Below are 16,634 nucleotides of genomic sequence, written 5' to 3' on the forward strand. Positions count from 1 at the left end.
AGGCATTTGTGGTGACCACATCACCGCCTGCACTTGCATATCTCCACCACCTTCATTCAACAATAATGAAGCACAAGCCTCTGATCAATTTAACCTAAACATATAAGCAATGAATATGTATCAAGTAAACTGCCCACTGCATTATACCGTACCATGATATTGCTGCTTAGAAACACTGCATAAAGTGGTAACCTGGTGGTCCTTATGTTTGCTGGCTGTTTTCAAATACATACTGTACATTAGATGGGTTTGAAACTGTTGTGATTAATAAAGGATTCATAACTGTAATCTATGCACAAAATATTCTGTAATGTATTTAGGAGTTGTCCAAAATGAAAGAGTTCTAGGGCCATGTTAAAAATTTTTGAAAAGTACAATTCTAGATAATTTTTTTTTACCTTTACATGACCCCAGTGCTCTTCTGCAGACGAACACCCCAAATCCTTAAAAATTCGAATTAAACTGATCTGGATGTTGAACCAGTTTCTTCTGCTGTGTGCCGTCTGTTATAGCTCCAGCACGTTACAACACTTTCAGTGAAGCAGAATATGGATCATGTTATGTAATGTGAAAACACTTAAAGGTTTCACATCTCAATCAGTTCAACCCTTTCCTGTAGAAAATGCATTGTGCAGAGCTGTCTCTTAAAGTGTTTGGCAGTTTTCCACAGCTTAAAATCCTTCCAAACGTTTGCTATTTTATATTGAGATGTGGGCTGATGCTGCTTTTGAGAATAGGATCAAAAACCTCTGTACGTTAATATAAAAAATAATGTGCAATGAAATAGTGACATCCTGGAACAGTATAAAACCAGGATCTTAATCTGAGTTGCCCGATGTGGGCCCAGGTTTGGTAACTAGGAGGAATCCAGTACAACACAATAAAAAATACACAAACACATAAACAAAATCTACAAAGTGGCTTTAAAAGAACAATTATAAATATTTCTTGTTGCAAATCACTAGCTCAGGGATATGAAAAAAAAATGTCATTCATGGACACCCCCATTTTCACAGTTATCATTTTATGTGTGCTTTTGGCCTACAGAAGAATAATTTGAAGACACATTGAGTAACATTGCTTCTGTCTAACACAATAATCGTATTTGCTGTGTGTTTGTCATACTAGTGTCTAGGCCAGTTTTTTCTACCCCTTTTTGCTCCTGTGGACATTCTGAACTTTTTCCAGTAGCAAAAAGGCTAAAGTACATGTAAACAAAAGTCCCCTACTCCTCCCAAATAGGAGCAGGTATTCTATTATTGGTAACTTAATGCTGCCGCCTGCATCCAGATTATTTTTTTTGCAGTCAATTCAAAACATAAAAAAATGTTCTTCAAAAATTATAAAGGAAATTACAACAAAAAAAAATCTCAGTATTTTATAAGTAACTGTCCCAGAGATTAACTCGTTCACCCCCCTACAGAAGCAGTTTTGTAATATAGAAAAAAAATCTGACCATTGAATAGTCTGGTGACCATTTAATACATCTAATGGGCCAGTCATTGACATGGTAAAATTAATTTAGTTGTTTTAGACTAGATTCAAACATGCAGTATGTGATGCAGTTTTTTTTCCAGCCAAAGCCAAGAGTGGAGCTGAAGGTAAGTAAAATAATACACTTAGGCTTCTTGTTTCTTTTGCATCCACTGTTGTGTTTAGCTAAAAAAACTGCCACAAAAACTCAAGGGGAAATTTATCAAGTCTTCTAGGGAGGTTTTCTGGCTTAAAAAAGTTGGACATTCTTGTGCAAGGTCCCTTTTGCCCCCCAAAATTGCAAATTTTTGCTTGTTTATTTCTAAATAGTGGGTGGGATATGGGCAGAGAGGGCAGGGTGTTTGGAGATGGAGAAGATGGAGTAATTAACCATTATTTAAGCCAGAAAATTGGTGTACTTACATCTGTAATGTACACCAGCTACACATCACAAAATGTGACAAAATCTTTAATATCTTTGGCGCCTCTTACATCAGCACAGCATCTGGTTAACACCAGTCTAAATAAATTGGCCCCTTTGTGTAAATCTCACCTCAGAGCAGTTAAACACTTTACGCTAAAGGCGTATTCTGGTAAATTTAAGTTATCCCCTATCGACCAAATTGGCGATAACTGTTAGTTCACTGGGGGGCCTCCCGTAATGATCAGAGTTGAGTTGAGCATGCGCAAGGCTGCTCCATTCATCTCTATGGGACCAGCCAGAAATAGGCTAGCGCTGTACTCAGCTATCTCTTATGGCAGTGCCATGAAGATGAATGGACAGTGCACATGCCCTACTTCTGCTTTGTTTAGTGTACAATGCCCCTCTCTTGGGCCATTCTCATGGTTTTGGGGGTCCCAGTAAGAGCTATCCCCTAGTCTGTGGAATTGCTGGAATACCCCTTTAATGGATTCCAACCTATTGACAGAATATAAGATCAAATTTTCTGTATTTCGGAGGGAAGACAAAAATATTTGAACTGCAGACTTCTAGATATGTCACATTATAGAGAAGTATTCTTAATTGCATCATTAAATATCCAGTTCCCTAGTTTTGAACCCCAGAAAAATGGGGCAAATCTGGAGGCAAATGACAACTGTGTTAACAGTTAAACAGCCCTAATACTTCATAAATACAAATAGTACACATACACAGGAAGAATGTTACATTCTAATACTCATAAGGCATATTATTAGTGTATACGCTAGTCACTATGTCGCTGTTGTCTTTCCCTTGTCACGCCTCAACTCTCCAGGATCTTTGTGCTGTTTTACTGGACACGACGGCAGTAATAGCCAAGAACCTTGCACTTCTCACACAGATGTTGGGGGTGCTCCTTGCTTTGATCCGATACATCCAGACCATCAGGTTTCTCTAAAGGTCGCTGTTAATGAGAGAAGGGAACAAAGGATTCATTAATGTGTCTGCAACCGAATACCAAGTTTGGACATTGTAGTCTCTGAGCAGCTGTTGGTGAACTTCAACTCGGTCTTTAGCAGTTGACAGCAGGACTTCCGAAAGCATATATTTCTCCCTGCCCTCCCCTACTCTAATACTGTAATTATTGTATATAACTGGCTATCCCAGTGCCAACATATTGCATTATTGGTTAATATAGAAGCTGCATTATATAGAATTTGAACTTAAGTCCCATACAATAAATCAGGATATGGATTATGAATACATCTTGAAAAATTTAGGCTTAGCCCAAGCCTGAAAAAAAACCCTCTTGGAACTGACTCCAATATGTAGCTATCAGCTAGAAATGACATGCTGTAGGGCTGGGTCCACAAACTTGCTTGATGATCAATTGCTGCACATAAAGATCCCCCCACTATTTACAGTACAGCATCCACCTCCACTTTACCAAGCAGTCATGACAGCCCCCTCTATATTTTATAGTAGACATAGTGGTCACAGCAGGACCTCCACAAGTGACAGTAGCCCTCACCCACAATAGGTTCCTTGCACCACAGTAGTCAATGTACTCTTCCTTCCGCTAACAATCATGTAAGGGCCCACCACCCTACCCCTAGTAATACACAAGCATCCAATATCAGCAGCTGCTGTATGTAGCTTCCTGCACCAGTCTGAGCTCAAATGAAAATATTGTAGTAGGAGTACAGTTTATGGTCATTATGTAAAGCTCTTGTGGGGTTTACTTTCCCAGCACGAGCAGTTTGTGACCACTTCTTACAGGAGAGGCAAGGCTGAATGCCGGCGGGGAAATAAAGCCATGCATAAATGGGCCATTGCCTCATCAGAACCAAAAGTCTCTTTTTTATTGTTGAATCGTGAACACTGACCTTTAGTGAGGCCTGCAGCACTTTAGATGTTGTTCTGGGTTCTTTTGTGACCTCCTGGATGAGCTGTCAATGTGCTCTTGGTGAAATTTTGTTAGGCCTGCCATTCAGGGCTGCACCTGGAGATTAATAGGGGGTGGCGGTGGAGACAGGGCCATGGGATATGAGCACTTCCATTGTGGAAGTGCTCATCTCTCTACATTCATCTGTATCAGCGTCCTCCGGAGAGCGAGACAGTTGGATGTTGCGGTGGGGCAGGGAAGAGGCGTCTATATCCCTTCCCTGTTCCTCTGATAGGCTGCAGGCACTAGGCGCAGGCGGTGCGATGACGTTATTGTCATTGCGCTGAATGAGCCGGGCAGTGTACTGCACGGGACACAGGCCACAAGAGGTCTGCATCGCATCGCTGACAGCTGCATGGAGGTAACTATATGTGTTCATTTTTTTTTTATTTGGCACACTGCAGAAGAAGAGCACTATGGGGACAACTAGAGGCACTAAGGAGGAGCATTTTTACTGGCACAATATGGGGAGCACTATGGGGAAGGGGGGAGAGGAGCACTACGGGGGCATTATATAGGGGTATTTTATACTGGCACACATTATAGGGGCACTATGGGGACATTAGCTCAACTGGGGGAGTTAAAAGGGGGTATTTTTTGTACTGGCACACAGCACAGGGGCATTTTTGTACTAGTGCACATTATTATGGGGCCTTTTCTGCACTGGCACACATTATAAGGGGGCATTTTGTGTACTGGTGCACATAAGGGGACATTTTGTGTACTGGTGCACATAAGGGGGCATTTTGTGTACTGGTGCACATAACGGGGCATTTTGTGTACTGGTGCACATAACGGGGCATTTTGTTTACTGGTGCACATAACGGGGCATTTTGTGTACTGGTGCACATAACGGGGCATTTTGTGTACTGGTGCACATAAGGGGGCATTTTGTGTACTGGTGCACATAAGGGGGCATTTTGTGTACTGGTGGTCATTTTAAGGGGGCAATTTTCTACTGTCACATTATAAGGAGAATTATTACTACTGGGTGCATTATGGTGGGCTTTATTACTACTGGGGGACTATGGGGAACACGATTACTAGTATGGGTAGCTAAATGCTCTTGAGAGAACTTCAGATGCTATACTGTTACCTGTGTACATACACCAACCAGAAATTCACTGAAACAGGTGTAGTGAAAAACACATCCCATAAATAATTACTTCTGGGGCACAGTGGGGACATGTTGGGGGCCCTGTAGGAGCACTATTTCTACCAAGTGTGCTCTGGCAGAGAATTATTATTATTGGTGGGACTTTTAGGAGCACTATTACCGTGGGGGCACCCTGGCACAGTATCAGCTTAGCACAGTTATTTTTGGGGGACATTTTGTTTACACTATTGGTGTCAGGGACACTATTTGCTGGGCGCAGTTATTTTAGGACACTGCATGCCAATAGTTATTGAAGGGCACTATCTGCATGCTACTACACTGTAGTATTATCAGGGGGTTTATCTGTTTCTGCGGTATAATATTGGGGAGCACTGCAGGCACAGTATTGGAGGTGGTAAGATGATTTGTCCAGAAGGTGGGAGGATGATGGAAAAGCAGGAAACTAAGATGTCTTTTTGTGAAACTACAGAGACGAGAGATAGGTGAAAAATCATCATGATAGTCTGGTCTGACTATCAGACATCAGAGGAGACATCCCTGGATGTAAGAGGTATGGGGCGCTGTATTACCCTGTATGTTTTGTAGTGAACTAGTGATTTATGTAATGTTATGAGGGAAGGGTTAGGTTGAGAATTTGATATAGGGATTGGGGGAGGGGGGTACTGTTTAAATCAGGCAGCAGAAAGGCTAGGTGCACCCCTGTGCCCACTCCTGGGAAAGTTCACCAGGGGTAATTATTTTTCACACAGGCTTAGGTAGCTGTGAGCATCTATTTTACTTATCACCTATATTACCACATACTTTGTTTTCTAAGGTCATATTTAATGCATAGATCCCCTTTTGCAAAGGATAATTCTCTCACTTGCTCTTCAGCAATAGGCTTTACCCTACTGCATGTGTAGTGTGCTGCTAAGGAGCACACGGGACCCTGCTAAATGCTCTTGAAAGAACTTCAGATGCTATACTGTAACCTGTGTACATACACCAACCAGAAATTGACTGAAACAGCTGTAGTGAAAAACACATCCCATAAATTATCCCCAGATCTCTTCAGTGCTCCGTGTGTGACATCATGTTTTTGGCCTTTAAAGTATGCCATGACATACCAATAATGTTTCTGGCAGCTTAGCAAACCAGATGTGAGGTTGTTGGGTGTAGCTGGAAAATAACTGAAGAAACATGGCAGTTCCTGCATGGGGAGAAGTCAAATAAAATGACTTTCAGAGTAGCAACCTCTATTTTTTCAAAGGCCCCTTTTAGTTTTACTGATTAAAATCAATTGTAAAGATTATTTGTTCCATCTATTTGTATATATCAAACAAGACACGTTCTTCTAAAAGAACCTCTTTAAAAGGTTACTGGCAATTTAAAGGGATTGTTTGTGTTATCACAAAAAAAAAAAAGGCAAGACGACTCTCTGCTGCTGTTTCCAGCGCTATCTCTCTGACATCATTTTCATGGCTGCAGTAGCTTCAGCAATATATGGCACATAACCGCTGAATCCAGGGATTGGCAGCAGTCACATGGAATATAGAGGAACACCGTTGCTGCAGCCAAGCAAACAAAGCCCAAGGGTGAGATTAGGAGGTGTAGCGCTGGAAATGGTGGGGGATAAAATAGGTCAGTATATGTTATTTAATTTTTTCATCAGAAATGCTCCCTTGGCTGACTTATTTTTTCAATAACATGGACAACCCCTTTGAACATTTTATGGCATATTCACAGCATATGATACAAGTGGGCAGCCTCGCTACTTCCTTGAATGAGCATACATACTTAGGGTCCATTCACACGTCCGTAGTGTATTGGGGATCCGCAAATTGCGAATCCGCAATACACCCGGCCGGCACCCCCCATAGAACAGCCTATTCATGTCTGCAATTGCGGACAAGAATAGGACATGTTCTATTTTTTTGCGGAGCCGCGGCCCGGAAGTTTGAACTTTCGGGGCCGCGCTCCGGAAATTCGGATGCGGAGAGCACATAGTGTGCTCTCCGCATCCCGTTCTGCCCCATTGAGAATGAATAGGTCCGCACCCGTTCCCGATATTGCGGAATGGATGCGGACCCATTTGTGGACGTGTGAATGGATGCTTACAGATAGCTGTTAATCAGACCACCGAAAGGAGGAGAATTCTACTGAATCTTTTTCCAGTACCCTCTCTGCTCAGCATGTTCTGCTATAGAGCATGCTGCCTGCAGATAGGACAGGATGTTAAATACCACTGTTATGCTTTGTGATCCATTGACTCCTAGCAATAACCCTAGTCCCTAAATAGTTTTACAGCAATTTTTCCAAGTTATCATATCAACACATGCCCTCCAATATCTATATTACTCAATTGATGAAAAATAAAATTATAAATCAGCCAAATCAGCCTGAACTCATATAGTTTTCCTAAATGGGTTTTCTCTTTTTATACAACACTTGGCATTGGTGGGAATGCAGGGAGTCATACAGCTGGTTGGAATAATCCCACAGAGAGACTCCAAACCGCAGAACTCCAGTTCATGCTTATCATGTTTATTGATAATGACAGTTATTTTGTTTCTTTTCCGTTAAACTTTGGGAACAATTTTTTTCACCCTTTAAGGGAATTAAAGAGAGACACTTCTATCATAAAGGGGTACTTTTAAAACTTAGGGGCACATTTATTAGGACCGCCGGTCTTAATAAAGTCCCATAGCTGGCGGAGGATCCGCCGAAATTATGAGGAGGCGCTGGCCTCTCCATAACTTTGACGCATCCAGCACTAGTTCTACACGTAAGACAGCTTTGTAGCTGTCTTACATTTAGACTATTTTCTATGCCTAAAACTGGCGTAGAAAATGGTAAATGAGATGGGCTTGCTGACCCATCCCATTCCCCGCACACAATTTTAGACCTGGTGTGAGCAGGATGTTTAGGTTTGCAGTTTGGGTACTTGGTCTCCAAAAGGTTCACCATCACTGCTCTAGATTGATTTTTTTTTTCTTAATGCAAGAGTTCCTTTAAGACTGATTAAATGGAATCCAGCAAACTCCTAATGATGCCCTGTCTTACATAAGCACCTCCGTGCAACTATGACGAAACCTGAATTCTGTTCACAACAAGTATTTTCACCTGGATGGAGCTACCTAATGTACAGTCGTGGCCAAAAGTTTTGAGAATGTGAAAACTAATATTTGTATCAAAGTTTGCTGCTAAACTGCTTTTAGATCTTTGTTTCAGTTGTTTCTGTGATGTAGTGAAATATAATTACACGCACTTCATACGTTTCAAAGGCTTTTATCGACAATTACATGACATTTATGCAATGAGTCAGTATTTGCAGTGTTGGCCCTTCTTTTTCAGGACCTCTGCAATTCAACTGGGCATGCTCTCAATCAACTTCTGGGCCAATTCCTGACTGATAGCAACCCATTCTTTCATAATCACTTCTTGGAGTTTGTCAGAATTAGTGGGTTTTTGTTTGTCCATCCACCTCTTGAGGATTGACCACAAGTTCTCAATGGGATTAAGATCTGGGGAGTTTCCATGCCATGGACCCAAAATGTCAACGTTTTGGTCCCCGAGCCACTTAGTTATCACTTTTGCCTTATGGCACGGTGCTCCATCGTGCTGGAAAATGCATTGTTCTTCACCAAACGGTTGTTGGATTGTTGGAAGAAGTTGCTGTTGGAGGGTGTTTTGGTACCATTCTTTATTCATGGCTGTGTTGTGAGTGAGCCCACTCCCTTGGATGAGCAGCAACCCCACACATGAATGGTCTCAGGATGCTTTACTGTTGGCATGACACAGGAATGATGGTAGCGCTCACCTTTTATTCTCCGGACAAGCCTTTTTCCAGATGCCCCAAACAATCGGAAAGAGGCTTCATCGGAGAATGACTTTTCCCCAGTCCTCAGCAGTCCATTCACCATACTTTCTGCAGAAGATCAATCTGTCCCTGATGTTTTTTTTGGAGAGAAGTGGCTTCTTTGCTGGCCTTCTTGACACCAGGCCATCTTCCAAAAGTCTTCGCCTCACTGTGCGTGCAGATGCGCTCACACCTGCCTGCTGCCATTCCTGAGCAAGCTCTGCACTGGTGGCACTCCGATCCCGCAGCTGAATCCTCTTTAGGAGACGATCCTGGCGCTTGCTGGACTTTCTTAGACGCCCTGAAGCCTTCTTAACAAGAATTGAACCTCTTTCTTTGAAGTTCTTGATGATCCTATAAATTGTTGATTGAGGTGCAATCTTAGTAGCCACAATTTCCTTGCCTGTGAAGCCATTTTTATGCAACGCAATGATGGCTGCACGCGTTTCTTTGCAGGTCACCATGGTTAACAATGGAAGAACAATGATTTCAAGCATCACCCTCCTTTTAACATGTCAAGTCTGCCATTTTAACCCAATCAGCCTGACATAATGATCTCCAGCCTTGTGCTAGTCAACATTCTCACCTGAGTTAACAAGACGATTACTGAAATGATCTCAGCAGGTCCTTTAATGACAGCAATGAAATGCAGTGGAAAGGTTTTTTGGGATTAAGTTAATTTTCATGGCAAAGAAGAACTATGCAATTCATCTGATCACTCTTCATAACATTCTGGAGTATATGCAAATTGCTATTATAAAAACTTAAGCAGCAACTATTCCAATTTCCAATATACTGTATATCTAATTCTCAAAACTTTTGGCCACGACTGTATATTATTTTAAGTATGTCCTAGGGATATATATGTATTGATGGTGTTGTTGTTTTCTTTACCCCAAACATATATATGTATTGATGGTGTTGTTGTTTTCTTTACCCCAAACATTGCATATTCTATGTGTTTGTATGAACTGTCCATGCTCCATGTTTTTTAGATTATATTAGATGTTTTTAATATAAACTTGGATAATTTTCTAATCAAATGTAAAAAACAAAGTTACAATTGTACTTGAGAAATCTGTCATCTGTGTCCGAGAACTCCCTAGAAGATCTAGCAATAGTAATGTCTCTCCAGTGTTTATACAGCAGTTACACTGTAGCAGCCCCCCCTGTAAGCAAACAGCAAAGCCCTCCACTCTTTCCCTCGGCATTAAGGTGGCCATACACATTCAATAGCTGTTGGCTGAATAATCATTCAGTCAATAACTATCTCTCTCAACTCCCTTCCCAACCCCCATACACATACATGTTCGGTTTAGCCAAGCATGTATTTGTCAAAGAGGAAAAAAGAGCAGGGCTGCTGGCGAACACCTCTGGCAACAGCTCATCTCCTGGGAGAACAAAAGGATAGAGCGAAAATATTCACTTTGTCTGATCCAACCAACATCATATACACTCACCTAAAGAATTATTAGAAACACCATACTAATACGGTGTTGGACCCCCTTTTGCCTTCAGAACTGCCTTAATTCTACGTGACATTGATTCCACAAGGTGCTGATAGCATTCTTTAGAAATGTTGGCCCATATTGATAGGATAGCATCTTGCAGTTGATGGAGATTTGAGGGATGCACATCCAGGGCACGAAGCTCCCGTTCCACCACATCCCAAAGATGCTCTATTGGGTTGAGATCTGGTGACTGTGGGGGCCATTTTAGTACAGTGAACTCATTGTCATGTTCAAGAAACCAATTTGAAATGATTCGAGCTTTGTGACATGGTGCATTATCCTGCTGGAAGTAGCCATCAGAGGATGGGTACATGGTGGTCATGAAGGGATGGACATGGTCAGAAACAATGCTCAGGTAGCCCGTGGCATTTAAACGATGCCCAATTGGCACTAAGGGGCCTAAAGTGTGCCCAAAAAACATACCCCACACCATTACACCACCACCACCAGCCTGCGCAGTGGTAACAAGGCATGATGGATACATGTTCTCATTCTGTTTACGCCAAATTTGGACTCTACCATTTGAATGTCTCAACAGAAATCGAGACTCATCAGACCAGGCAACATTTTTCCAGTCTTCAACAGTCCAATTTTGGTGAGCTCGTGCAAATTGTAGCCTTTTTTTCCTATTTGTAGTGGAGATGTCTTCTGCTGTTGTAGCCCATCCGCCTCAAGGTTGTGTGTGTTGTAGCTTCACAAATGCTTTGCTGCATACCTCGGTTGTAACGAGTGGTTATTTCAGTCAACGTTACTCTTCTATCAGCTTGAATCAGTCGGCCCATTCTCCTCTGACCTCTAGCATCCACAAGGCATTTTTGCCCACAGGACTGCCGCATACTGGATGTTTTTCCCTTTCCACACCATTCTTTGTAAACCCGAGAAATGGTTGTGCGTGAAAATCCCAGTAACTGAGCAGATTGTGAAATACTCAGACCGGCCCGTCTGGCACCAACAACCATGCCACGCTCAAAATTGCTTAAATCACCTTTCTTTCTCATTCTGACATTCAGTTTGGAGTTCAGGAGATTGTCTTGACCAGGACAACACCCCTAAATGCATTGAAGCAACTGCCATGTGATTGGTTGACTAGATAATTGCATTAATGAGAAATAGAACAGGTGTTCCTAATAATTCTTTAGGTGAGTGTATAAGAGCTCCCCATATACATTAGAGTCTGAAGTTGGGTTTTTCAACTCCGGCCCTCGGGACCCACCTACCAGTCAAAATTTGAGAATATCCCACAGAATAAACACCTGTGGTAAGTCCTGATGCAGGCACAGTATACTAATTATATCACCTGCTCAATACTAAGGAAATCCTGAAAACATGATTGGTTGATGGTCACATGACCTAACCCCTCAGGTAAATACCGTAAAAAAAAAGAAAAAAAAAAACACTGTGTAAAAAAAGCCATTTTTGGTCACCTTACATCACAAAAAGTGTAATAGCAAGCGATCAAAAAGGCATACACACCCCAAAATAGTGCCAATAAAACCATCTTCTCATCCCGAAAAAAATGATTCTCTACACAAGACAGTCGCCCAAAAAATAAATAAAACTATGGCTTTCAGAATGTGGAGACACTAAAGAATCATTTTTTAAAAAAATGCTTTGTTATGTAAAACTGAAACACACAACCCAAAAAAGTAGTTATATTTGGATTGTAGCGTCCGTGACAATCTGCTCTATAAAAATACCACATGATCTAACCTGTCAGATGAATGTTGTACATAACAAAAAATAAAAACGGTGCCAAAACAGCTATTTCTTGTTACCTTGCCTCACAAAAAGTGTAATATAGAGCAACCAAAAATCATATGTACCCTAAAATAGTACCAACAAAACTGCCACCCTATCCCGTAGTTTCCAAAATGGGGTCACTTTTTTGGAGTTTCCACTCTAGGGTTGCATCAGGGAGGCTTCAAATGGGACATGGAGTAAAAAAAACAGTCCAGCAAAATTTGCCTTCCAAAAACCATATGCCGTTCCTTTCCTTCTGCGCAATGCCCTGTGCCCGTACAGCAGTTTATGACCACATATGGGGTGTTTCTGTAAACTACAGAATCAAGGCCATAAATATTGAGTTTTGTTTGGCTGTTAACCCTTGCTTTGTAACTGGAAAAAATTTATTAAAATGAAAAATCTGCCAAAAAAGTGAAATTCTGAAATTTCATCTCTATTTTCCATAAATTCTTGTGGAACACCTAAAGGGTTAATAAAGTTTGTAAAATCAGTTTTGAATACCTTGAGGAGTGTAGTTTGTAAAATGGGGTCATTTTTGGGTGGTTTCTATTATGTAAGCTTCACAAAGTGACTTCAGACCTGAACTGGTCCTTAAAAAGTTGGTTTTTGAAAATTTCGGAGAAATTTCAAGATTCACTTCTAAACTTCTAAGCCTTGTAATGTCCCCCAAAAATAGAATGTCATTCCCAAAATGATCCGCAAAATAGACAGCGGCAATGTGCGTTCTGCATTTTGCAGACCACACATTGCCGGCACTAATAGAATAGGACATGTTCTATTTTTTTCGGGAACGGAATTGCGGACCCAGAAGTGCGGGTCCGCAATTCCGTATCCGGGCAGCACATCGTGCTACCCCATAGAAATGAATGGGTCCGCAATTCCGTTCCGCAAAATGCGGAACGAAATTGCGGGTGTGTGAATGGGGCCTTTCAAGATTTGCTTCTAAACTTTTAAGCCTTCTAACGTCCCCAAAAAATAAAATGGCATTCACAAAATTATGCAAACATGAAGTAGACATATGGGGAATGTAAAATAATAACTATTTTTGGAAGTATTACTATCTATTATAAAAGTAGAGAAATTGAAATTTGGAAATTAGCAAATTTTTCGAAATTTTTTGTAAATTTAGAATTTTTTTTATAAATAAAAATTATTTTTTACTCCATTTTACCAGTGTCATGAAGTACAATATGTGACGGAAAAAAACTGTCTCAGAATGGCCTGGATAAGTAAAAGCGTTAGTTATTCACACATAAAGTGACACTTGTCAGATTTGCAAAAAATTGCCTGGTCCTTAGGGTGAAAATGAGCCCGGTCCTTAAGGGGTTCAAGATGACGCCTGCTCCTGAGCAAAGCAGGCGCCATAGCTCTTTCATACAGCAGGCACCCGCGGCAAATGTCCGCGACTGGTGGCAATGCCGATCATGGACATTTAACACTTCAGATACCATGGTCAGTCTTGACAACAGCATCTAAATGCTGAAGACCCAAAAGCGCGTGCCTCCAAGTGTGCTCTGGCTTGGGGAGGCAGAGTGTGTTAGTAGCAGCCCCTGTCCTCCTATGTGACATAAAAAAAAATATAAAAATTCTAATCACCCCCTTTTCCACAAAATGAAAAAAAAAAAAAAAACATTAAAAAAAAATACACATCATAGGTATCCCGGCGTGCAAAAATGCCCATATTATTAAAATATAAAAAAAATTAAACCATACGAAAAAGGCAAAAGAGAAAAAAAGCCAAATAATTTTAGGGGAAAAAATCCAATCAATCAGAATAACTCCCTGGATCAACGACCCATCTCTAGTGGCTATAACCTGTAATATTATTACACTCCAGAAATACATCCAGGCCCCTCTTGGACTCTTTTAGTGAACTGTCTAACTGTACAGGACAGCTTACACACAAGCAGAAGTAGCAACAGCAGTTTCGAATTCGCATGCTTCCTCAGGCCACTAACCGATAGTGGCCCGTAGGAATCGCGAAAACGGCCGTTAGTACTTCTTCTACTTGTGTGTAAGCTGTCCTGCCTCGGCCTTGCATTATTTAGGTCTTTGGAGGAATAAAGGACTTCATTTTTTCACAGTGGTGAGTGCCACCTGCTATATTTCTCATTTGTACATGTCTTTCAATTCTTGTTTGAGAGATTTTCATCCATTCTTCCTTGCAAAAGTCTTCCAGTTCTGTGAGATTCCTGGGCTGTCTTGCATGCACTGCTCTTTTGAGGTCTATCCACAGATTTTCAATGATGTTCAGACCAGGGGACTGTGAAGACCATGGTAAAAACTTCAGCTTGCGTCTTTTGAGGTAGTTTATTGCGGCTTTTAAAGTGTGTTTAGGATCATTATTCATTTGTAGAAGCCATCCTCTTTTCAACTTCAGCATTTTTACAGTTGGTGTTATGTTTAGTTCCAGACTTTGCTGAAAATTTTTGGGATCCATTCTTCTCTCTACCCATGAAATGTTTCCCGTGTAATTAGCACAAAACACAAACTTAAAAGCATTATTGATCCACTCCCATGCTAAATTGTTGGAGGTGTTTTTACTCTTGCTCATTGTGGCCACATCAAACTGTTTGAGGGTTTTCTATTCTGGAATATCTCAATGAAAATAAGTGAATAACCTCATATAGCACTGCTTCATGAGGGATCGGTACCGTCAAACTAATTTAATCAGTTTCTATGACTGCGGCGAGTCAATGGATGTCTTATATCTTGACTTCTCCAAAACATTTGATTAGGGTTGTCACTACACCAAAATTTTGATTCGATTTCAATACCATAAAAAAGAATTGTGATACTTGATACCATTCGATAACACACGAAAAAAATAAAACACCAAAAAAGCTATGTGCATTCCGCATTTTATGGAACGTCCGGCCCATAATCGAACAGTCCGATCCTATTTTTTTGGGGGGGGACAAGGTGACAAAAAAATTGCAAATCGCGCAGTTTTTATTAATTCGTTTTTATGTTACGGCATTCACCGCATAGGAGATATTTTTTAATATTTTAATAGTTTGGACTTTTCTGACGTGGCGATATGTAATATATTTATTTATTGCTTACCTTTTTTATATGTAAAATTGGGAAAGGAGTGATTTATACTTAATATAATATATTTTATTTTTTACTTTTTATTTAATAACTATTTCCCCCTTAGGGGCTAGAACCTGGGGTCTTTTGATCCCTTGTCCTATTCACCCTAATAGAGCTCTATTAGGGTGAATGGGACTTTACACTCTCCCTGCTGCCCTGTGTACACAGCAGCAGGGTGCTTACCATGGTAGCCAGAGCTTCAGTAGCATCTTGGCTGCCATGGTAACCGATCGGAGCGCCAGCAGGGGCTCCGATCACAACTGCCACTGCACCACCAATGAGGAGGAGGGGACCCTGTGGCCACTGCCACCAATTAGTTAATACTGGAGGGGTTGGGGGCGCACTGCGCCACCAATGATTTAATACTGGGGGGGATGGGGGGGTTGGGGCTGGTTGTGCTACTTTAATGACTGCAAACAGCTTGAAATTATAAAGGAAATGATGCAATTATACGGTTCTGTTTAGTATTTTACTATTTTTGTATCCTACTCAAATTCGTTTAGAAATATATATATATATATATATATATATATATATATACATACATATTGTTTATAATCAGGTAGGTAGTAATAGGCGCTATACATTAAGAGTGTGCTATGAATTTAGTATACAAAATAAATGCTACATTCTTGGTCATATCTTGTTTTTCCAGAGTTTAAAAAAAAATTGGATTAATAGTCAGTTTGGGATGCAAAGTTCACAAATAAATAATGTTTTCCCTTTAATTATTCATCTCCAGAGGATCTGAATACACAAGACTGGAAATGTAAACCAGCTGTCATGTCTATCCTTACATTGGGTTATTTATTCTACAGCTCTCATTTTTAGGTGATGATGTAATGATTGGAATCCTGTAGCAAGTACCACAGAGATAGCCAGATATAATATGGGGTAACTGCACAGGGTAAAGTTTAATTAAGAGGCAAAACGTATAGGGATAGCATGGGTTGCACATTTATGCCTTGGAGCATTTGGTGTGAAGATAGCCTAACATAGACATATTCTTAGTTCTTGTACTATGTCATGAACACAGCAATGTGACGAGACAAAACATTTCCATATAACCCATGACTTTGTGACCAACCTGCTTGTGAGGGTAGACATTGATGTGACACTTTATACACTCTTGACCCATATTGGCCCAGGAGTTCCCACTCATCCATTTTCTTTTGCACTTCGGACATTTATATTCTCCAAAACATCTTTTTTTGCCTTGGTATGGGGTCAGACCTTCACCTTTTGGACGAGCCTGGCAAAAAAAATTAAAACAAGAATGTCTTTGCTTAGAACACTAACATTCAACTCTAAAACATGGCTTAACTTATGTGACATGTTTGTTATAGACTACCAGTCACTGTTTTTCAGGTTTGAATATTCCTTGTAGGCATTTAGTTGAAGTTTTTTTCTGGGTTTAAAGTAATGGACGAACGTTCCGATATATGATCGGTAGGGGCCTATCAGCAGAACACATGTTCACTGCAGTACCC

At 40.8% G+C, this 16,634-nt stretch overlaps 1 protein-coding gene across 1 annotated transcript in view; it reads right to left on the bottom strand.

Moving 5' to 3' along the window:
- Positions 1-2,298: 2,298 nt before the first annotated feature.
- Positions 2,299-16,634, bottom strand: part of ZCCHC24 (zinc finger CCHC-type containing 24) — a 154,058-nt gene continuing 139,722 nt past the window's right edge. Inside the window, exons 3-4 of the mRNA XM_040434779.1 lie at positions 16,232-16,396; positions 2,299-2,858 (exon numbers count right to left, since the gene is read on the bottom strand). Of these exons, the coding sequence (XP_040290713.1) occupies positions 2,745-2,858; positions 16,232-16,396 (279 nt within the window). The 3' untranslated portion in view covers positions 2,299-2,744. The remainder of the gene's footprint in view (positions 2,859-16,231; positions 16,397-16,634) is intronic.

The sequence above is a fragment of the Bufo bufo genome, chromosome 6 (genome assembly GCF_905171765.1).
Source record: "Bufo bufo chromosome 6, aBufBuf1.1, whole genome shotgun sequence".
In the NCBI taxonomy this organism is placed as follows: domain Eukaryota; kingdom Metazoa; phylum Chordata; class Amphibia; order Anura; family Bufonidae; genus Bufo; species Bufo bufo.